The 15572-nt window shown below is 38.1% G+C and overlaps 4 protein-coding genes across 17 annotated transcripts in view; 2 read left to right on the top strand and 2 right to left on the bottom strand.

The window, feature by feature from the left end:
* Window positions 1–15572, top strand: part of LOC124301049 (uncharacterized) — a 97467-nt gene that overhangs the window by 37471 nt on the left and 44424 nt on the right. The gene's annotated exons all lie outside the window — the stretch shown is intronic.
* Window positions 866–4593, bottom strand: LOC124301056 (fructose-bisphosphate aldolase-like). Of its 2 annotated transcripts, XM_046755729.1 has the most exons (6): window positions 4505–4593; window positions 4217–4428; window positions 2753–2960; window positions 1968–2411; window positions 1354–1707; window positions 866–1200 (listed from the first exon to the last, which is right to left on the bottom strand). In XM_046755729.1, exons 3-6 carry the CDS (start codon window positions 2957–2959, stop codon window positions 1105–1107), a joined length of 1101 nt encoding a protein of 366 aa, XP_046611685.1. In that variant the 5' UTR covers window position 2960; window positions 4217–4428; window positions 4505–4593; the 3' UTR covers window positions 866–1104. The 2 variants fall into 2 exon arrangements, with proteins under 2 accessions (XP_046611685.1, XP_046611686.1); XM_046755730.1 differs by lacking the exons at window positions 4217–4428; window positions 4505–4593 and having other exon boundaries at window positions 1968–2448; window positions 2753–2954.
* On the top strand, window positions 7662–10886 carry LOC124301054 (uncharacterized protein DDB_G0271670). The gene is made up of 3 exons (XM_046755727.1): window positions 7662–9318; window positions 9695–9834; window positions 9975–10886. The coding sequence occupies exons 1-2, from the start codon at window positions 8027–8029 to the stop codon at window positions 9819–9821; spliced, it is 1419 nt and encodes a 472-aa protein (XP_046611683.1). The 5' UTR covers window positions 7662–8026; the 3' UTR covers window positions 9822–9834; window positions 9975–10886.
* Window positions 9958–14350, bottom strand: LOC124301053 (RING finger and transmembrane domain-containing protein 2). Of its 3 annotated transcripts, none has more exons than XM_046755723.1 (5): window positions 14100–14337; window positions 13362–13638; window positions 11745–12443; window positions 11378–11593; window positions 9958–11175 (listed from the first exon to the last, which is right to left on the bottom strand). In XM_046755723.1, exons 2-5 carry the CDS (start codon window positions 13629–13631, stop codon window positions 10942–10944), a joined length of 1419 nt encoding a protein of 472 aa, XP_046611679.1. In that variant the 5' UTR covers window positions 13632–13638; window positions 14100–14337; the 3' UTR covers window positions 9958–10941. The 3 variants fall into 3 exon arrangements, with proteins under 3 accessions (XP_046611679.1, XP_046611681.1, XP_046611682.1); XM_046755725.1 differs by having other exon boundaries at window positions 14191–14330; XM_046755726.1 differs by lacking the exon at window positions 13362–13638 and having other exon boundaries at window positions 14191–14350.

Below are 15572 nucleotides of genomic sequence, written 5' to 3'. Positions count from 1 at the left end.
CTGTAAACATGTATGGTGTAATCGAAAAAGCGTTAAAGATAACGGAACTCTAAATTATTACAGTTGAGAAAATAGACGATAGCTTGTGTCGTATTGCTACTTTTTTTTAAAAAAACCATACATTCTGAATCATTATCGTGGTGTTGTTTGAAAAACGCTTGAACATTGACCTGTGAAAGTGATAATCCTACGAACAAAAATAGTTCCTCCACATCGTTATAATGATATCGTCTCCGCAGGAGGACACCAGTTCAGCACTGACAACAGTAATAAAACTCTCTCATTAAAAAAAAAACATTTAAAATAAAACATTTCTCATACGAGTAAATATCATCTACACAATTGTTTCATATCTGAATGTACCTAATGTAAATTTGCCAGCGTCTTAGTCAAAGAGTTTTTATTTATTTTACCAAATCTCAAACATCATGGTTTCACGATGAAGTTGCATTTTATGTCTACTTATAAATAGTACGCGTGTCTACACGTGTTCCTTTCGCCTTATCGGTCATAGTTTCGGATTTTCCACGCAGTTAATCATTTTTACTTACCGGGCGGCTTGATCCAGAAATTCTTGTCACTGGCGCGTTGCACATGATAATTATCGCGTCATTGATGTTGCATATATTAGACCAAAGATTGATACGGGATTGTATTCCTACGGTAGAAATTCTTCTCGTATTCTCCTAGAGCAATCATTGAATTGGCCTTCGATCTTCTCGGAAACGTAATTTGAGCTTTCGCAGCTTGCAAGGATTCTGACCATATACCAGATGTAGACTATATACTTCATTCGTGCATCGCTGATATGGCTAGTTTGTACTACGATATACTGTACTTAATTAAATGAACTAGAATTTAATTCTTCGATCATAACTTATTTATTCAGAGTTATTTACAGTAAAGATTATTCACAAAGCATTGCGTGACGTTCGTGGTTTTCTTCTTTTACTTCTGATTAGTTTGGTTTTTCTTTCTCTTCAATCACCGCGGTTTTCATTGTTGCCACATTTCTGACAATCAGGCACAACACTTCGAAACTTGTTGTTTGGAACGAAGTAGCTACTTACTGTGCTTTTGAGAAATGGGAGAAGTGCACAATACTTAATACACACGACCTTCGATAAAGTTCGATGTTCTGGCAGCCTCGCTAGAAACACTACCAGCAAGGTACTTGCCTTGACAAGCCGCACCGTTTGCCTGTAAACGCATCAATCGCACAGAATAATACTAATAAATTATCAACAACCCCGTAAGGTCCGCTTGTAAAATTATTCATCAAAAGAGGAAACAACACGAAACAGAAAAGAAACAGACAAGTTGAGAAAAAAGAAAAGAGGACGAGTATCGTACCTTGACTCTCTTCACGAGTTCCTCCTGTCCAGCCGCGATCTGATTGGGATCGCCACTCCAAGCACTACGGGCGGAAGCTTGAAGAGCACGTCCATAGCTGAAGGTCAGAGTCCAGGGTTTTTTACCAGGGTACTTGTTTATGGCGTCAAGGTTCACCGAAGCATCCTCCTCGGATTGTCCGCCGCTGAGGAATGCGATGCCGGGAACTGCTACCGGTACTGTACGCTGAAAAGCTGTTACAGTCGCCGCAGCGATCTCCTGGGGCGAAGCTTTCTTCGGGTAGCTTTGCCCTGGGGTTACCATGTTAGGTTTTAGAAGTGTTCCCTCAAGGTAAACGTGGTGGTCTGAGAGGGCCTGAAAATTAAAACAAAGTATTTGCTAGTCAACAAGAATTGGTTATTGTATATACACCTATGATGGGCAGCGAAAAATTGCTGATGCATGAACAACCCAGTTTCGAAAGCAATTCTTAGGTATCGTAAAGTTTCGGCACGGAACGTTCTGTGACAAATAACATGATCATTGTATGAAAATTAGAGGGTAGCATCAGCATATATAATATAAGCGTTGAATTCCAACTCGTGGCTTCTTTTCCGATAGTCTACTAGACTGACCTTGTACACAGCGGCTAATACTTCTTCCGTGACCTGTTGACATCGGGTGAGATCGTGGTCGCCATCGGAAAGGATATCCGGCTCGACAATGGGAACGATACGTGCGCTCTGGCAGATGCTCGCGTAGCGTGCGAGTACGTTCGCGTTCTCCAAAATTGATAGTTTGCTGGGGGTGTCCTTTGTGATCTTGAACGCGCAACGCCACTTGGCAAAGTCGCATCCGTCCTTCTTGTACTGGATGCAGCGTGCCTGGAGGTCGTCAAGGCCTTGGGCCGTGTGTTCGCCTGTGGTGCCGAACAGAGGAACGAGGCCCGTGTCGACCTTGATGCCGGGGATGATGTTGCGCTGACGAAGAAGCTCTACGAACGGGGTACCGTCGTCGGCATTTTGATAGAGTGTCTCGTGGTAGAGAATCACCCCCGAGATGTGCTGGCTAATTACGTCCTGCGTCAAGTTTGGCAGAACCGCATTAAAGATCGACCTATTTGCCCAATTTTCTACATAGTACAGTATTGTAAAGGTGATAGTCATTTAATCCCAGGAAATATTGCACAAACGGCTAATACGAGAAATTATTTCTGATGTAAGGTCACTGGCAGATGTACCGCGACGCATTTTTTGTATGAGCAGTTTGACTCGTGAGACTGACTAAACAAGCGGTCTTAGGCCAAGCCAAAAAGTAGAATTTTGAAAAGTCCATGCATAACGCGTTATTAATTATTATGGAGAACCTTTTATGTGAGATGGATTTTTTATTTTTTGTGTAAAGCGTTCGACGTGCGTACCTTATTGGCGGTGAAAAGGAGCTGGCGCCAAGCTCTGCGATTTTCTTCGGTGTTTTCAACATTCACATCTCGTAGACGTTCGCCCATATCGTTAGGCGATTCATCCACGGCCAGTATACCCTTGCCGGTGGAAACGATTTTTTCCGCAATCGCCTTCAACTCCTGCTTGAGCTCGGGCTCAGCGTTGGCGTATTTTTCAACAACCATCCTTTAAGAGACAAGAGTTTTTTGGTTCATAAAAAATAAATTGTAAATCACATACTAAGATTTATTTCCGAAACGAAGTTCATTTCAGCGATATTTTCTTTTCAATTCTCAAACATTTGTATCAATTGCCCCATGCGATAAGACAGATCAATATCACAGGCATCCATGATGCAAACAGATCGCAATTAAAAGACATTCAGTGATAAGATAAGTAGAGCGTATGGAAAAAATAGTATCTTTTCTAATAGCATGGTTGTCAAACTATTTGATTTGACACTTTGTTCGTTGAATCTCGAACGAGTTGATTGTACTACTACTACTTTTTCGGTTAGTTTGACTATTTGAATAATTATAGAGCTGTAAATAAATCTCACTATGCAGAGCATACGGTACTTTTTCCCATTAAACATAAATTATTCTGTTGAATGGACGGATGATGGTTCGTATAAACCGTTAAATCGCAGTATGAAAATTTCCCACTTTGATCAAAGCTTACAAGATACTACGTGTTAACGCTCACTGCAGTATAATTATGACACCGGCTTCGAGTTCATTTCAGATAGCTGACAAATACAAGTTCAAATACAGCGTTAAGCTCGATTTATTACTGCGATAATCCTGGACTTGTATTATCTTTTGCTATAGTTTCATCCGTCGCATGATCCATGTTTATACGTGCCAGTCAATCTTTAGAAGAATAAAAAACTTGTTCTGTAGATCGGTTTCCTTCATCGATTCGAACACAAAAATTTACCAGACTGAAGCACAGATGCAAAATTGAAATTGGAATGTTAATTTAAATCAAACGTGCATTGCAAACGCACAAATGGTATGCTACACACGTGTGATTGTCGTGTGACACAATATTCCTGAAAGATTATCTCGATTAATGAGATCATTAATTTTCAAAAAGTATTGATTCATGTTCATGCAAATCGTGTACCCGGTTTAAACGGCAATCAAACACTATGTGATTAAAAGAAATGCATTTCTCAAAGTAAGGCAATGAAGTTTGATTCTATGGCACTTGGAAGTCATTCAAGGTCATCGAATATGTGAGATACAGTTCTAATTTTATGTCTACGGAATTTCGTTATTCTAATTTCGTATAAACCAAATATCGTCCAGAGCTTGTTTTTCATGCATACTTGACGCATACGCTGATAATTTCTAAAAAAAAATTTGCCAGCTGATCGCTTAGGTTTGATGATTTTTATCAATTAATTGTATCATGTATACTATCACCTTAGCACTTACTTGAATCTTGACTTCGGATTCTATGTCACCCAGGGAGTCGATAAAAGTGGAATGTCGCACCCCTGCGAAATGCGTATGGAGAGCAATGTAGTGACTGTTTCACTCAAAAGCACCGACTTCTATCTACTGATCCAGATCTTCGGCTTGCGGGATCAGAGCTTGGCCAGGGATGACGTATGATGGGCGTTATCACCGAAGATGGTGCCATGTCTCTATAGATATGCGGTGAAGATTTTGAACTTTTTGTACAAAACTGACGCTTCATTTAAATACCTTATCTTTACCAACCCTCGAACTGCACACGGGAAATAACTGCGGAATGGATTCGTTGAAATACAGAAAACCAAGTTCTTTTGATTCCAAATTTGATTTTTTCATGATCATATGATTGGGTTGACATCGTCATCGCGCTTAGTTGGTCAATCAATAGGATATTGACATGCAGCTGTTTCGCCGCAGTCAACGTTCTCTTTGTATTCTCCTAAAGCAGCTTCGGAGCACGCTTTTGCTCTTTCCAAAAATTTAGCTTGAGCTTTCTCAACTAGCCAAGGCTGTCCATTCCACACTTTCATAGCTAACACCTTAGTTTCGGGTGTGAGAAAATAGCACGTATTTAAAACATGAATTTAAAAGTCGATGAAAGCGTGAATAGGAAATCAAAAAGTTTTGTTTTTTAAAATACTAAAAAGCATCGTACCTGAAGAGCGCGCCCGTAACAGAACGTCAAAGTCCATGGTTTATTCTTACTCTTAAGAGAGTTGATCGCATTCAGGTTAACCGTTGATGCATCGTCGCTTTGGCCACCACTGAGAAACGTGATAGCCGGCACGGCGCTCGGCACAGTTCTGGTTAAGGCTGTCAATGTGGCTTCTGCTATGAGCTGCACGATTGAATCATCGAAACCAGTTAGCAAGAAGCGTGACGAGGTTTACCAAAAAAAAAAAAGAAAAGCTTACGTCACGAACCGGAAAAAAATGTGGAATACATCATTCCGTTTTCAACGTCATTGAACTGTGAGCATATTCGTGATAGTACCGTATGCTTTGTGACTATTACCTCTGGACTACAAATGTCTCCATTGTCGACTCCTGGGGTGACCATCGACGTCTTTAGAATAGTTCCTTCGAGGTAGACTTGGTGCATGGTCAATGTGCGGTACAAAAGCGACAAAATATCCTCATGGACTTGCTGACTCCTCGCTAGACTGTGACCCCCGATGATAAGTACTTCCGGTTCGAGCATAGGAACTAGTCTTGCACTTTGACAAATGCTGGCGTATCTGTGGTTAGAATCTTGGATTATTAAGAAACTTACAAAAAACGAAAGCTTTTTCATCATCGAAACCTCTATTGTCATCGACGATTTTTTTTTTTTTTTTTGTTTTAATTTGACAGAGGCATTCACCTGGCCAAAAGATGAGCGTTCGTCTCGATGGCCTGCCGACTGGGCAGTGTGTCTGTGACCCGATAGGTTGATCTCCATTTCGCAAAGTGACAGCCTTTTTTCTTATAATCAATGCACCTCTCCAGCAAATCGTCCAATCCTTGCGTCGTGGTTTCACCGTCTGATCCGAACATTTCTACGAGACCTTTATCAACCTTGATCCCAGTGATGAGGTTCCGTTGACGTAGAAATTCCGTAAAATCAACACCGTCCGGTGTATCTTGGTGGAGTGTCTCATGGTGGAGAAGAACGCCGCTGATGTACTTGGATATTTGATCCTGTTGAAAAGCAATATGCAATTGAGAGTGCGGAGATGTTCGCCGGATGATACTTTGAATGTCTTAGAAGCAAGTGAAACGGTAATCGGGTGGGATTCGTCAATCACTTTCTCAACATCAAGACAAGATGAATTGACTCTTTTTGCGGAATATCGTTGAAAAGACCTTATCCGCCGAAAACAGCATGAGCCTAAAATCTCTTCTGATTGTTTCCGTATTATCCAAGTTCATTTCTCTGAATGTCTCGGTGAGAGAATCCGGGGACTCATCCGCTGCGAGGATCCCCTTTCCAGGAACCGTCAATGCTTGCGCAATCCTTTTTAATTCGTCACGTAAAGCAGCATCTGGTTTTGTGTAAACCGCAGCTACTGCGATCTGAACATTCAATATATGCTGATTTTGAATTGTCGATTTTATAGGAACGAAGAATCAGAGAAATGCGATCCCAAAACAACATTTCTGATACTTCTATTACCATCGATCATTTTCATTTTGAATATTATGAGCTTGCGAATAAGTTCGTCTTTTATATAGCTATCGAAATTTAAATACGAATGTTAATCACTTTTCATTTTTGCCTGTGTAATGTAAATGCGTCAGTTATAGATTGTATAAAGGTACTGATCACTGCCAGTCAGTCAAAATGTGATGTACGCAGTTACAATACGTATGAATAGACAACAATTTTGGCCCGGAAATCATTATGCGTATCTTTTATCTAAATATATATACCATATATACACACAAATTTCAAATTATTTAGTAACAAGTATATATATGTATGGTATATGCGTGCATTTAGTAATGTATTATAAATAATTACTGCATGCATGTACAAATACTATTAAAAGAATAGTATTTCTTAAATCATTCATACATGCAACCGAATGTACAATTTGCTGCTGATTAATTGCAATGTAAATTTTTCTTCCAGATTTTATTCGATTTTGACTGACATACGTGTCTCGAATATCTACTTGTTCATTAATCAAAACATAGTGTTCTATGATTTTTGAAACCGCGATAGTTGACGGTTTGACAGATTATACTACACCGCAATATGTGGGGATGCGTACCTTATTTTTACAGCAACACTTTCCCCCCATACGAGCCATTAGCATTAAAATTATTATGGTGATTTCACCTCGAAAAATTAGAAAGTTTGGAAGTACAATACAATGTTGATCATTTTATCGGTTGAATGCGTAATAAGTTTGGAATTTTGCATCTTTTTCATGCCAAATAAGTCGAAACGGTTAAAACAAAACAGCGTCGCGGCCACATTTTCACTTTTTTAGATCACAAGTTGGGAATCAGCCTCATGTCATGTAGAAAACCGAAGTTATGTTAGGGATTTCAAACTAAGAACATTAAGGTTGAAAATGATAGTCCAATAACTAGAATTTTGAGTTCAATAGTTATACATCGCATATTGTACATATAATATTCACAATTTGAAATCACCCATGGTTTCTAGTAATTTCAACAGCCACCGTATTGCTTAAACCAAATAGACGGACTTCAATCTCGTATTTATTATATTATCTATAATTATGCGCATTTGCATAATGCACTTTTGCAACGACGCAATATAATTGAGGTTGGATCAACGTGAAAAAATTAGTTTTAAAAATGACCGCGACTGCTCGTCCGATTGTTCCGCATCCGGCGTTCTACAATCGTTTTCAAAATTTTGCCGGTTCCGGTAGCGTTGCATACGTATCGTCGGTACCGTTGTAAACAAAGTATCTATCTCGTTTTCTTTTATTAATTTGATTTTAATAGTGGAGTACGTCGGTGAGCCTAATAGCCTCGAATTGAAGATTAAAAATAAGTTGTTCATCATGTGTGGTTATGAAAATTACGAATTTCTTTTGCTGAAAGTATATCCTACACCGTTGAATACAAGTCTGTAAAGAATCATAATTTAGGTTAGGTTAAGTTATATCTAGAACGGATACGGAAAAACCAAGGAGTGTCGTCAGTACCTGAAAATTACATTATTTTCGATAATTTACTGAGGACGGGAACGAAAATAAAATATCCAAATCCATCGAATCCGAGTTCACAAAAGATCGACTGATTTGTGATGGCAGGTTCAGCAAAACACAAGTCGCGATCGACAGAACGTTCTAGGTCGGGAACGCGAATTAACAAAAAAAAAAAGTCTGGAAAAAGGAACGCCTCTTCGAGTACCAGCAGCAGCTCTAGCGGTTCTGATGTTTCGGTAAAACGAAAAACTCAATGTTCTAAAGACAAAAGAAAGAAATCCAGGTGCTATAGCAGCAGTTCGTCAAATAGTAGTTCAAGCTCATCAAGCCGCTCAAGTTCTGTACGTCGTAAGGAGAAACGGGTGAAGAATAGTAAGCGGGACGAGAATGAGGATAAGGCCTCCGAAAAGCATGACAGTAAGCATGTTCGGAATCAAGACACTAAGAGCGACAGAAATCGACACAGAAGCCGTAGCTGCAGTGGTAGCAGATTTGCCAAAAAGAATGACAATCGGCGATTCAATAAAGATGTGCAGAGTTATAGCGCAGAAAGATTCAATAATCACCAAAGAAATAATTATTATCACAGAGATAAGCGCCATGATCGATTTGGCGGCAATGACCAACGCTGGAACTATAATCGGTCAGGATATCGTTCTAGGTATAATCATGAATCGCGTAACAACACGGGCTTCAATAGAAATGAAAACTTTGCGGAACGCAGCTATAGAGATATGAAACCAGATCACAGAAGATCGAATCGTAGTTCGGGATTTGAAAATCGGAGTGAACGGGAAGACTTGAGGGGCAGCGGAGATCACAAGTTCCCTCTTTCCAATGCTTTGGAAAAAACCAGCGAAGCTGCGACATGTGGGCATCATGAAGATGCAAAACAAGTAGAAAAGGATATCGTATTACGAAGCGATAAAGTGGCAAAAAAGAAAGCTCGCAGCCTTTCCTCTAGCAAGAATTCTAAGAAATCAAAAAAACGTAGTTCTTCGAGCAGTAGTAGCAGCAGCAGTAGTGATAGTGACAGCGATAGTAGTAGCAGCAGCAGCAGCAGTTCTGGTAGCAGCAGCGACGAATCGCGTGCTGAAAAGAAACGTAAGAAACGCAAAAAGGCAACTAAAAAGCTCCAGAAAATAGAAAAAAAACGCAGGAAGAAGGAAAAGAAATTGAAGAAGAAATTGAAGAAAAAGAAGGCAAAGTCTGCGACCAAGGAGAAAACCTCTTCTCAAATAGAAAATTTAACTACTGACAGACTGCTCAAAGATATACCGGTGGAAGTGATCGAGAAGGCAAAAGCAATGGCTCCGATGACCAAAGAGCAATGGGAGAAAAAACAGAGCGTCATCAGAAAGGTCTATGATGAAGAAACGGGACGTCATAGGTTGCTATAATAATGAATTAAATTTATTGCCAGTAGACAGAAATTGCATTCAATTGTCGTTATGAAATCTTTCATGCACCCACTTACATTTTTATTGAGCCGATTCGTCGGTTTCATCCAATGGCACCTTACAGGTAGTTAAACCGAAATATTTTGACGTGCTACACAAAACTTTAAAAATTATCTTTCTTTAAAGCAAGCATGGGAGACAAGATTGTAAAATCATAATTCGTTCAATTTCAATTCAAAAAACTAGAGAATGACATAAAAATATAATCGCATTTGTTGAGTATCTTTTTACAGACTTTTCGTACGGTTAATAGTCATCGAAATGAATACTAAAATAAACCCATATATCTTTTTCTTGGCTAAACAGGTTGATTAAAGGGGATGGTGAAGTACTAGAAGAGATAGTTAGCCGCAACCGTCATAGAGAGATAAATAAACAAGCAACACGTGGCGATGGGGAATTCTTCCAATCCCAGCTGAGACTGGCTAAGTGACTATGCTCAATAAGTAAATATTTATTTTAATATGTAAATTTTTTCAAAGTTACGAAATAAAAACAGTAATATTAAATACTTGTAACATTCAATGGTTATTGTCTTGTTTGATTTTGCTTTTATTAATTTTTTTTTCTTGATGATCTGTTATAGATGTGAGAATGACAACGCAATATTCAGTGTAACAGACATAATACTATATTTGAAGAACATGGATTGTTGATAGTGTCAGTTTGATGACTGTTGACAGTATAACTATGCATCGGTTTAAAAAATATATAGATAAATATCAATACAATACCCGTTGAAAAATCATAATATGGTTACATAATCTATTTAAATTCGTGTTGAATAATCGCATATTATGAGTAAAGATATGGTACCATTTTGCATCGATCGCCTGTATTCAATCAGTAGTAAGTGATTGAGCTTTTTGATAATGAAAAGATGACGTAAACAAATGATTTAGAATCTTAACAACTAATACTATTCCATGAAACGAGCATTAAAATAGTTTAGTTTCTTTTCATTATTATTACGGTTAAAATCTTTCTTTTTATGTATATACAAGATATTTTACAAGATCATAATCCTCCGTGTCAAACCTCAAATTTAATTTAATTTTTAACTTTTTCATTTGAACTCTGAATGCTCTTAATGCACAATAAAGCAAAGCACGAGAGGCATTTAGACACATAGATCAAACTTTTCGGTCATCCCGCCACCAGTGCAAAACACTTGAAGTCAATCTAGCTGCAATTCATACGAACCGCATTTTGTTTTCTGTACAAAGTTGGACCAACACTTGCACTACCTTTTTATTTATCAATCTTACTAACAATTCAAACTCTAATATATTAGCTAGTTATTTCAATTTTCCGACACCTGAAGTTTACTTTCGGTAAAATTGAACATATATTTTTTTTATCTCAAAAACATTCAACATTTTCGACTAAGTGCACCAATCTTGGAATCTTAGGTAGTAGTAGTCCATGACGCAAGAACTCAATGCTATTTAATTTTTGTTCCCGAGTTTGTTACTGCTTGAATAATATCTAGAACACTTCAGTGTTCAGAAAAACTTCATACAAATAACTTTACTTAAATATTAGACAAGAAGTTAATATAACTGAATGAAAGATGTGGTATGGCCGTCGCGGTAAACTGGGTCGTCTGTGATTGGTGCACGACACAATGGACAGGTAGACTCTCGATCCAGCCAAGTTGACACGCATGTTTCACAAAAAATATGCTTGCAACGTAATCTGACAGGTGTTGCGTACTCTTCGTGACAAATGGCGCATATCCCCCCAGCTGCAGTTAGCTGTTCCTTCGACGGTGACACACCTATGTTCTGTAGATGGAAAAACTTTCACTTGAAAAGCTGCCTTGCTGATATTTGAGAATGAAAACGCTATTTGGATGTTTGATCTCATTCACTTGATAGAGAAGCACATAAAAAAAAATACTATAGGAAAAACTCAATGTAACATTCTTAGAATCGAATATATTTCTATATTATGGTGTGAATAAACTTTATTTGCTATCACACTTACTACGTTTTGAAGCAACTTCCATGCAGCTGTGCGAAACAGTTTTCCTCGCGATACCAGATCACTCCCTTTGCTAACCATATATGCCGCTGATAAAAATACTCCCAAAACCTTTTCCGGGCCTTGGTATGCTTCTAGCAAATAATATAACCAAGGTTGAATGGTCGCAATAGATCGATACAACTGCGAAGTGGCTTCTATCATCAGATAGTATTTACCCTGGAAAATACAAATTATGTGTAACAGGCACTTTCAAGTAGAACTGGATCGATCACTGTTTTTAAATTCGATGCAAAGGTCACGCATTAAATATGGTTATAGTACATTTTAACGAACTTTGCAGGCATGTTATAGAGTCAAATATACTCACTCGCTTCTGAAATGCAAGTATCCTGACTGGCAGACAAGTCAAAATAGCTTTGAAGACAATAGTAATCAGTTTCAATATGTAATCTGTAATTGCGAGAGACCATAGTAACTCCCAGAGTGTAATAGGTTGCGTATAAGACGGTATCAAAACCAAACTCAAATACAATTTATGTTCTTCGGACATATAATCGATAAAAACGATACAACCAAGTATATAAAATAGAACAACTAACAGTACCATACGACTTCTATTTTCTTGTTTGGCTATTTCGAGTTTTAGATTATTATTGGTATGAATAAATGTTACTAGTAAAGCTAAAAAATGTAATATCCCAGCTCGGTGATCATAAATGCATTTTGCAAGGAGTATCAACACAAATGGAACATATTGTTGTAAAATTTCTAACAAAGCTCTTGTTTCAGGACTGATATGCCGGGCATCCGTTGCCCCTTCTTCGGCATTATTATTGTTATTCTGACTTTCTGCATTTGCCGCTTCTCTTATGTTGTTCAAAAAATTGTCTGTCGCAGTTCTGTGATGATGATGATGATGATCATGGGTGGATTGGTGGTGTGACGATCCTATGTTGCTAGTCGATGGCTGATCATTTAGGTTTATCACATAACTGTCTGCCGCAGATGGTGGGGTCTCTTGTTGCGTTTGGCCATTCAACCATGACGTTAGGACAATTCCATGTGGCTGTAACAAAAAACATACAACCTTAGGTTCGCCTAACAAGGTTTTGAACTTATTGTTACATACTGCAGTAACTAACTGTAGATAAGATTGCAGAATCGTGAAAAACATCAACACCTCAAAGCCTGTGAGATTAATCACAGAGACAGCATCTACCAAGCTTATCTGCCAAAACGATTTGAGAATAATCATTCATCCTCTGAAATGCCATGTTATGCGATTGGAGCACAAAACAACGAAGATTTAAGCATTAAGCAATTATAGGTAAGCGCAATAAACTCATTTACTCATTCGGGATATTGTCTGATTTGAAATTAAAATTCGAAAGATTTCAAACATCGTAGTTTGAGAGTTTTGTTATTGAAATTTGCCTTGTTTTTTTTCGAATTTAGCACATAGTATACGCAATTGTTTCAAATGATTTTCAATTTACTAAGTCATTATCTGAGATGTAAACAATAAGCCGCTATTGCAATCTTTTGGCTTTGCATTCCAGTACATTAATTTATTGGGAAATCATAATATGATCGAAGTAGAAAGTAAGATCAAGTTTTTGTCATGTTTGAGAGGTGACCCTGAATTTTAGAGAATATTGTTAATCGCATTATATGATAAATTAAAATGAAATCTATTTAGGACGATAATAAGAAATATTGTGCTTCTGCAAATGCCTAAAGTGTGAAATTATTCTAGAAAGCAGGTCATTAAAAACCGGTAGAAGCAAGAAATGTCGACAGAAATGAGGATATACCATATTTTGAAATACCGTGAAAGATACGAACAAAATTGGGTAGAGAGTGCTAATGAGGGAAACAATTTACGCAACAGTTGAGTCATTATGTCAAAACTATGAAAGACCTAAATTTATCTACAAGTTTTCTGCATGTTCTCTCTAACAATGATATAAAAGAAATTGTATACCGCTCTGGCTTGTTCTAGGAGTGGTCGAATTTCTTGAAATGCGGTCGAAATGTTGTCTGCAAAAATTCTTGACTGTTCCGCGGTACGCCCGCTAAAATTGAGACCTCCTATGCTCACTGACGGCGTGGCTGATAGTTCAGTGTGCCCGGTAGTGTGAGTCATCAACAAACTGGACGGCTGTCTCACGGTATTGATGCTGATTCTATGCGGCATCGCTGCAGTCGTTTGTGCAGGATTTGCAATCTCGTCATTCAATGAAGCATCTGCCATCGCCAATCTGCGATACATTATTTCATCTAGTCCATCGCTACTGTACATTTGCGGCGTTAGTGAGTACGCAAGAATTATGCTTGTGAAACTTGTCCAGCCAAACTTAACAGACTTTATATAAAGGAAAGCGAATAGTGACAGCAAAAATGAGCAGCTAACAGTAAGTGCGATGCTCAAAGATTTGAAAAATATCAAGAAATTTACTTTCACTTGATTCAAATTTAACAACCAAGATTCACGATTTGAGGCTACTAGTAATGATTGATTCTGAACCACTTTGGCTTGTTTGTGGTTGTTTGTTTACTGACAACGTAGGTAAACCGTACTTTGTGATACTTTTTTCTACGACAGGATAGCTTCGTCATAAAACGTGCGATAGATTTGTAAACTGAGATCGAGGAGATTTGAGCTCGGAGTCGAGTTGGTGCGAAGCATGTTGAATACGTTAAGTAAATGAATTTTCCTTACGTGGTCCAATTAGATCTAACCTGTCCGACAACCACCCTACATTCCTTTGCGAAATGAGGCTTGCGTATTCTGTTTACGCGTCGAATATTACCTCGATGTCTTTCCGTACTGTCAGTTGGCACGTATTCTCACTAGTTCTAGGACACTTGCGATTATCGTATAACATTGACAGGTTATCTTTGAGCGAATTTTTATCACAATTTAGACGTACGACTCTTGCGTACGACGTGTGTAAGTGTATGCACGAGATCGATGGACTCGTCGGTAGTTGAGAATGTCACGCCATTCACAACGGCGATGACAAACTTCTCCCATTGGTCATCCTCTTCTCGTTAACGTTGCGCATGCGTACCACACATTTTTCTGTGATATTTGAATGCAGTTTTCCCGAGTTAAGAAATTTTTTCGGAATGAAATTCAATCGTCGTATCGTGCGAAGCCTTTTCTCATTCATGAGTATTTCGCTTTCTTGGGAGAAAGTAAATACATTGTACGTTAATATTATAAATATGCAGCTACCGTTGACTTAAAAGAATTCAATTATTTTCACCGTAACTTTTGAAAATCTGTCATAATATGATATAATAATTATATACTTATATAATGTGATGTATGTTGTATTGGCTACTTTGTATACTTTCCCTACTCGGTCTTCCGCACTTGTGGAACTAATTAATTGCATCGTAACGCAATAATACTTATCAAGTTATCAATTATTACCGTGTAGGCTATATGCAATATTGCAACATACGTTCATTTTACAACGGAAATGAAAAGAAATCTAGTTTCTGCAACGCTGCGCGATACCAACCGGCTTCCATCCTGATGCGCGATAACATGTTATACAAGTTATAAACGATTCTTAGTACATACGAAATTACGATCGAGTTATCTAAAAGCGATTTTTATTTTTATATGATTCGGCAGATGAACAGGATACAATATATAATTGATTTATACACACCAATGTGAATTGATTATTTATGTATATACTATTGATTTGTAAATTGCTGTTAAAGTCTGCCTAATTATTTCTTATTATTACGTATCGACAATTTACTTTGGGACTTGCTTGATGTAGCTCACAGAGTATTTTTTTGACTTTTTCCGAATTTTGCTAACGGCATTCATGTAGGTGTAAGAGCAACTGGACCTCGGGCGTTCCACGGGCGCGTTGATAGCTCTGGCCCAAATCATGGAAGCGACAGCTCCGAGAGCACGGGACATGCACAACAATACCTGGTTGAACGCCATGTCCCGGAGGCCATAATACTGTTCAAAAATATACATATATTTTCGTGTAGTCGGAATAAAATAATGTGTACAACTTATGCAATTCTGGGGAAAACCACAATTTTTATTGTTTAACGAAACTACTACGGTATTTGATATACTACGTGCACTCAGGTGAGTGTGCTGGCAATTTTTTATTGGCTGTATAGGTAAACCTCGTAATACCAGCTGCAAGAATGC

This window comes from Neodiprion virginianus, chromosome 3 (genome assembly GCF_021901495.1).
Source record: "Neodiprion virginianus isolate iyNeoVirg1 chromosome 3, iyNeoVirg1.1, whole genome shotgun sequence".
NCBI lineage: Eukaryota > Metazoa > Arthropoda > Insecta > Hymenoptera > Diprionidae > Neodiprion > Neodiprion virginianus.
The sequence above is the reverse complement of the archived record's forward strand: the minus strand, read 5'-3'. Positions and strand labels throughout refer to the sequence as shown.

Excerpts from the sequence above, each read along its gene's own strand:
- LOC124301054 (XM_046755727.1), top strand. The coding sequence starts at position 8,027 with ATGGCAGGTTCAGCAAAACACAAGTCGCGATCGACAGAACGTTCTAGG. Across the intron at positions 9,319-9,694 it reads GAAGAAACGGGACGTCATAG|GTTGATTAAAGGGGATGGTG; the intron begins GTTGCTATAATA and ends TTGGCTAAACAG.
- LOC124301053 (XM_046755723.1), bottom strand. The coding sequence starts at position 13,631 with ATGGCAGATGCTTCATTGAATGACGAGATTGCAAATCCTGCACAAACG. Across the intron at positions 12,444-13,361 it reads TCCTAGAACAAGCCAGAGCG|CCACATGGAATTGTCCTAAC; the intron begins GTATACAATTTC and ends TTTTTGTTACAG. Across the intron at positions 11,176-11,377 it reads GGAAGTTGCTTCAAAACGTA|AACATAGGTGTGTCACCGTC; the intron begins GTAAGTGTGATA and ends TTCCATCTACAG.
- LOC124301056 (XM_046755729.1), bottom strand. The coding sequence starts at position 2,959 with ATGGTTGTTGAAAAATACGCCAACGCTGAGCCCGAGCTCAAGCAGGAG. Across the intron at positions 1,708-1,967 it reads TATTAGCCGCTGTGTACAAG|GCCCTCTCAGACCACCACGT; the intron begins GTCAGTCTAGTA and ends TTTAATTTTCAG. Across the intron at positions 1,201-1,353 it reads AACTCGTGAAGAGAGTCAAG|GCAAACGGTGCGGCTTGTCA; the intron begins GTACGATACTCG and ends ATGCGTTTACAG.